This window comes from Carlito syrichta, unplaced genomic scaffold (assembly GCF_000164805.1).
Source record: "Carlito syrichta isolate Samal-C Ts95f unplaced genomic scaffold, Tarsius_syrichta-2.0.1 Scaffold306854, whole genome shotgun sequence".
Classification (NCBI taxonomy): Eukaryota; Metazoa; Chordata; class Mammalia; order Primates; family Tarsiidae; genus Carlito; species Carlito syrichta.
Genome location: NW_007250950.1, coordinates 95,125 through 101,629, shown reverse-complemented (window position 1 = coordinate 101,629; position 6,505 = coordinate 95,125). Strand labels below are relative to the sequence as shown.

Below are 6,505 nucleotides of genomic sequence, written 5' to 3'. Positions count from 1 at the left end.
CATGCTCATGGCCATCCCAGTGTGGGCCTACTGAGCTCAGGCAATCCTTCCACCTCAGCCTTCCTAGTAGTTGGAACTACAGGCATGCGCTACCATGCCTGGCTAAATTTTTTTTTTTTTTTTGAGATATTGTAGAGACGAGGTCTCACCAAGTTGCTCAGGCTGGTCTCAAACTCCTGGGCTCAGACAATCCTCTCGCCTCAGCCTCCCAAAGTGCTGGGATTACAGGTTTGAGCCACTGCGCCCAACCCTTACTTTTTAATGGTTCTCTGCGAAACAGCATGTATTTTTTTTTAATGCCAGAAATTAAGACACCAGAAGTGTTGCAGAGAGAAACAGTGATCCGTCCATGAGATAAAGTCATAGAGAAATGAGGAGTTATGACCTAGGAGCAAGCAGGCAACAGCAAAAATAAGGTTAAATGGGTAAAAATAATCTGATGTCACAAGATTCATTTTAGGAAGGAAGAAGAATGGTTTGAAGCACTGCTCTCTTATAAAGCACAATGCCTGGTTGAAGACAGCCTCTTCTCCCACCCACTTCACCTCCTGTCTCCCTCAGAGGACTCAAGTTGGAGATGAAGGGAAGTTGGTGTCTGTACTACAGACACTGATAAAGAAGTCATCGGATGAAGCATCTGTGGAAGCAGCCCTGTGCTTGGGTTTCCTGAGGCCTTGCAGCAACATGGCCCAAGAGTTCCTGTTGCAGTGCCTATGCCAAGGGCTCAAGACCCAGCGGATGAAGGTGTGAGGGGCAGAAGGCTGGGATCTCCAGGGAGAGAGGTCAGTGCTGAATTGGGTGGGGTCTAGATCTTGTCATGTTGGTGGTAGAGCATTATAGGGTCCTCTGTGTTTATAAATAAGTTTGAGTATGGGGTCATGTGGACATATAAGTGTATATGTGCCTGTGTGTATTTGACAGGTATGGGTGTTCATTCATGTATGAATACCCATGAACTTGTATTCTCACTCAAGAAGCCAAGAGGCAAGAAAAGGACCCCACCTGTTCCTCACCAGTCCTAGGCTCAGTACACAAGTCCACCTGGCCATCTAGATACATCTAGGCTTTGTACACCCTGCCCCACCCAACCCTTTGTAGGCACTTAGGATGCTGGTCAAGATGATGCATGTGCACTCAGCTACAGTCATCAGAGCCATCCTAGACCAGCTGTGTTCCTCCAGTGTTCTTGCGGTAAGCTCTAGGCTGCCTTGTTACCCTTCCTTTCCCAGCACTTATACCCTTCATCCCCGGCTGGGGGATGAATAAGGGAATCTATCTTTTACACCTTCTTCACTCCTGACCTCAGGACCGCTTTGAAGCCACCCAGATGCTCAGGAGCATTGGGCTGGAACAGATCCAGGTACAAGGGCTAGAGGAACTCACATTTGACCTGCTCAGGAGGCAGACACATAAAGAGCCCTTTTTCGTAAGTGAGACCAAAGCTCCCAAGCCCTGACAGCCCAATCCTGTCTCTTCTCCCTTCTCTGGAGACCTCCTCTGGCTTAGCTACCACCACAGCACCTCCTCCCCAAATTTCACATTCACCCTAACCTACTCCCTTGGTCTGCTAACGCAGCCTACATTTTCCAAGTCACCTTTCCTTTGCTCTGACAGTTCTCTTAGCTTAAAATGCCCCAAATTGTCCCTCCTTCTTCTGTACGATACTATTCACTCCCACTGATAAGTAACCCCCCTCTTCTTCTGCCTATTAGAATACAATATTACTTCTTCAAGCTTTCTCAACATCTCCAAAGGGATTTTCCCAAATCACCAATCAGATTCAAACCTGCCTTCCTCTATGTTCCTTTGCTTTTATCCTCCCTACTGCTCATTATAAAACTAGTCATAACATTTAAAGACATTTTTCTAAAATGTAAATCAGATTGCATCTTACCTCTGCATAAAACTTTCCATTGGCATTCAAGGCCCTCAGAATGGTTTATATTGCCTATACAACTCAAGCCCTGCTTAGCTCTCTAGCTTCATCTCTCACCACTCTTCCTCTTAGAACTACACACCAACTATGCTTCGGACAACCACGTCCTGACTGATAAGCTGTTGTCCCAGTGTGATTGCTCAGAGTGCTCTGAAGAGTCTGTTTGGTCATCTCACCAAGCTGAACTATTCTCAGTTCTCCAAGCTCTACACTTCTCTGGCCCCTAAACCTTTGTACATGCTCTCCCTCTGCCCCTAAAATCTGCCCACTCCTAACCCTCTGCCTTATCAGCTCCCATTCATCTTTCAAGTTTTAGCTCAGGTATCATCTCCAGGAAATCTCCTCAGCACTAAAGACTGAGTTAGGAGACCCTATGTGTAACTTACATAATACTGTGATTTCCTGCTTGTCTGCTTCCTTCACCAGACTGTGAGCTCCTCAAGGCAGGGACCCTATATAGCACAAAGTGCATGTTCAATAAAGGTTTCTGGAACACTTAAGTCTACAGCTCTACATTCCCTCTCTCTGTTGTCCCACTTTGATCCCTCTGCAGGCTATGAGGCAGGCTGTGGCTGAAACTGTGGAAGAGCTCAAGATGAAGCCTATAATGATGAACCTGGTAGAGGCGTGAGTAGCCTGCGCTGGGAGCTGCCAGGACCAAATCCTAGGCTGTAGGAAGGAGGCAGAGGGTCAGCAGGAGCTTGCTGGTTCTCAGCTTCCCCTCACCTGTGCCCCTGACCAAATCACTCTTTGGCTCCTGGGCTTTTGTTCATCTGCAAAAAGAGGCTAATAATACCTACCACTGAAGGTTGCTACAAAGTGCAAACTAATAATGATAATATGACATGAAAATAACTTTTAAAAGGTAAAGTTCTGGACAGATGTGGCTTCTGATCATCATTGACTGTCTCCTGGCAAACCGTAGTACCTTTTTTCCCCTTCCCTGACCCTTCCTGACCTAAATAACAAGAGAGGGAAATGAATGAAATTAGTATCACCTGGCATTATGCCCAAATCACTGTGGACCTAAAAAGCAACCAGCCTTCCTCCCACTCCCCCACCCCTTATTGAACCACAACATACTCACTCCCTTCTACACAGGCAACTGATGGACCCAAACACCACTAAACGCCAGGAAGCGGTCATCTCTTTGGTAAGACTGGTTCTGTTTCTCTGACCCAGTTCCTGAGATGTGTTGATGGCAGGGGGAGTAGGTGACTGAGTAGAGTCACCAAGAGGAAGAAAGTCTATAAAGTTTGGGAGGTTGTTTATTTTAGAATTCCAGCCCTACCAAGCATCAGGTAACCTTTTTTTCAGGGCTGGCAGTGGGTGGGCTAAGGGACAGGAGATGGATGTGAGGAGTGTTGCTTAGATATTGCAGAAACTGTCTTGACTCCTCCTGGAAAATAACGGGCATTGATAACCCATGTGGTAGTCCCAAATGGCAAGAAAAGAAATATCTTTTTTTTTTTTGAGTTGGAGTCTCACTCTGTCGCCCAGATTGGAGTGCAGTGGCTGCTCCCCAGTCACCGCAACCTCAACCTGCTGGGCTCCAGAGATCCTTCCACCTCAGCCTTCCAAGTAGCTGGAACTACAGGCGCACGCTACCACACCCGGCCAATTTTTTGATTTATTGTAGAGATGAGGTCTCACCAAGTTGCCCATGCGGGTCTCGAACCTGCGGGCTCAGACAATGCACTCACCTCAGCCTCCCAAGGCGTGGGATTACAGGCTGAGCCATTGAGCCTGGCTGAAAAGAAATATCTTAGCTGGGAAGCCATATCTCCTCTTTTGGGCTTCAGAGCCTCACAAAAGGAATAGAATGGGAAAGGGTATAAGGCATCTTCCTGGGGCTGGCTATTTAGGTACTCTACTGTGCCTCTGCCAGGGCGTTCTGGGGATCCGCAGCCCACAAGTGTTCCACTTGCTTCTGGACATGCTAGACACAGAAAAGCACCAGGTTGTGAAGAACAGTGTAAGGCCCACCTCTTCTTCTTCTCTACCCCTCCTCCAATCCTCTGACCCACCTCACTATTTTCTCATCAGGAGGTCAAACAAATGAACCCTCAGACACTGTCCCTTGACCTTGTTCCTTGGGGTGATCATGGCATGCGGCTAGCGCTTCCCCTCCCTTGGGTGCTCCCTCTCCTCCCAACGTGAGCCCAAAGTAAGCCAGCGCTATGGCCTTTGTTTCAATGCAGCTACAAGAAACATTAATCCTGCGTACCTCAGTTGATTCCTGGATCCAAAACAAGCTGAAAAACAAGATTTTCATTGTACATGAGGCACCTAAGACCGATGTGAAGGCTGAACCTACAAGATTCCAGAAGGAGCCTGAGAATCCAGAAGAATTAAATATCCAAGATTTTCGACTTGTAAAGCTGAACCCATTGTGTTTTACAAAGCCCAGCACCAAAGTAGACCAAAAGAAAAAGGTGCCTGCCTTCCCATTCTGTTGCTCTAAACCACAAAAACACAGGCCACAGGCTCCAGGGCCCTGGCAGCCAAGGATCAGGAAATAACTCTGAATCCTTGCTGAAACCGCCAAATAAGTCAGCTCTTTGAGCCTACCCCCCACTCCCTCCTTGAGAACATTTCTCAGGCTCCCCTGAGAGAACAATCTATACTTATCTTCCATGAATAAACGAGGATCACTCCACCCACCACGCCTCTCAGAATCACTGTTGACTCTTCTGTTCCCTTCATCAGAAGCTGCATTGGAACACAGGTCTCACTCCTGCTTGAGTGTTCTTTCCACTCAGCCATGTCTTTTCACTGGAGGAAAGAGGGAAAGACAGAGCCAAAGCTTCTCTGGATGGCCAGCCTGCCTCTCTAAATCAAGTCTTTATCTGTGCCCGTAATTTGATGGCAAAGCTACAGAGGAGTTTCTGCCTAGAAAGGGTTGCTGAGGGAAAACAAGGAGAAAATGCTAAAAAGCTTAAACCACCTTGTCCCACTCCACCTCCACCTCCCCGTCAGTAGACAGAAGACAGTTACGTTTTAATTAGAACTACCTATCCTCTTTGTTGTCTCTTCTACCTAGGTAACTACTTTCTACCTACCTTGGGGTCATTCCCTTTGAGAGACCCTATTTACTCTCTAAAACTGCCTTAATTTCTCTCTCATTTCTACTGAAGCTTCAGTTTCCCTTTGCCAATAGGATCTACCATACAAACTCCAACAAGCTACAACCCCTATCAAGAAGAAAAGTCCATACTTTGGAGTTAGGCAAATCTGTTATTTAATCCTAGGGCTCATCTCTTATTTGATCTTTGACTTTGGACAAGTTATTAACTTTCCTGATTCTGTTTCCTCACCTGTAAAATGAAGAGAATGCCCACTACCTCAGAGAGTTCCTATAAGAATTAATATAAAGCTTAATAGTGCCTGGCATTACATAGTAAACACTCAAATATGAACTTTCTCCCTTTTCCTCTCTTCAGTATTGTCATGTGCACCTATGACAACCAGAGGTTTAAAAAGACTGTCTTCTGAGAATGCTCATTTACTTCCTCAATCCTCCTGAAGTGATCTAATGAGAAGTAAGTTCTTTCCCTCAAGCATAGAAAGGTCAAGGTAAAATAGATGCTCCCTTCCACTCCCCTGCACCCTAGGTTCTAGAGTAGTTCAGTTATTCTAAATTCACTATAAATTGAGTATCCCTAATGTATAAATCCAAAATCCAAAATGCTCCAAAATTTGAAACTTCTTGAGTGCCAACATGATACCCAACGGAAATGCATATTAGAGCATTATGGATTTTTGGAATAGGGATGCTTAACCAGTAAGTTTAATACAAATGTTCAAAATCCAAAAACCTACAAAATCAGAAATATTTCTGGTTCCAAATATTCAGGAGAAGGGATATTCAACCTCTATAGCCTGTCATTCAGATTGATCTCCCAACCTGCCCTCCACTTCTAGATGCATGTTTTGCCTCACAGAGAGCTATAAGTAAAAAAATCAGAGTGGTTTCACTATTCCAAAGTATAAGCAGCACTCCATGGGAATCCCTCTACTATTTTGGCACCAAAGACCAAAGATAGGAAGGTTGTTCCTCTTTTACCCACTCTGCAATTTTGGGCCCAGGAGCAATATGACTCAAATTTCCAGGCTCTCAACTTCTATAAAATCCTGCCCATAGATCTCTAATCCCTCTTCCATATTTCTGGATGTCTTATTAGTCAGTCCAATCCCAGTTTCTGCCCAGTAGTACCTCAATTCTAATTTCAGCAAGCCTAACCAAAAGACTTAAGACAGCAGTGAGCATAAAGGTCTTCACAGAGCATCCACTACCTGGTACACAATCAGTATACCAGAGCCTCCCCAGTACTAAAGCTGCCTAAATCAAACACCCTTATAGAAGTATGCTTAATCTAAGTAATGACCAGCTTCTCCCTTGGGAGTTCGAAGATGCCGACTCACCTCAACCACCAGGATCTGTTGGGACTGAACCTTGAATACCATTCAGAATATTAGCCTCTCTCTTCTCTCTTCTCTGACCCAAACCTTTTTTTTTTTTTTGACTTGGAGTCTCACTCTGTCGCCCAGACTGGAGTGCAGTGGCTG

At 45.6% G+C, this 6,505-nt stretch overlaps 3 protein-coding genes across 5 annotated transcripts in view; 2 read left to right on the top strand and 1 right to left on the bottom strand.

Annotated features, from left to right (window-relative positions):
• HEATR9 (HEAT repeat containing 9) overlaps positions 1-4,603 on the top strand; it is a 13,230-nt gene extending 8,627 nt beyond the window's left edge. For both annotated transcript variants that reach the window (XM_008063465.2, XM_021715222.1), the window contains 7 exons: positions 562-744; positions 1,099-1,191; positions 1,307-1,426; positions 2,490-2,563; positions 3,038-3,089; positions 3,825-3,911; positions 4,138-4,603. In XM_008063465.2, coding sequence (XP_008061656.1) covers positions 562-744; positions 1,099-1,191; positions 1,307-1,426; positions 2,490-2,563; positions 3,038-3,089; positions 3,825-3,911; positions 4,138-4,458 — 930 coding nt within the window. In that variant the 3' untranslated portion in view covers positions 4,459-4,603. The remainder of the gene's footprint in view (positions 1-561; positions 745-1,098; positions 1,192-1,306; positions 1,427-2,489; positions 2,564-3,037; positions 3,090-3,824; positions 3,912-4,137) is intronic.
• LOC103265811 (TATA-binding protein-associated factor 2N) overlaps positions 1-6,505 on the bottom strand; it is an 82,712-nt gene that overhangs the window by 31,367 nt on the left and 44,840 nt on the right. The gene's annotated exons all lie outside the window — the stretch shown is intronic.
• The window catches only part of CCL5 (C-C motif chemokine ligand 5), a 30,201-nt gene that overhangs the window by 20,008 nt on the left and 3,688 nt on the right, over positions 1-6,505 (top strand). Inside the window, exon 4 of the mRNA XM_008063464.2 lies at positions 3,254-3,265. The gene's annotated coding sequence lies outside the window, so the exon portion shown is untranslated. The remainder of the gene's footprint in view (positions 1-3,253; positions 3,266-6,505) is intronic.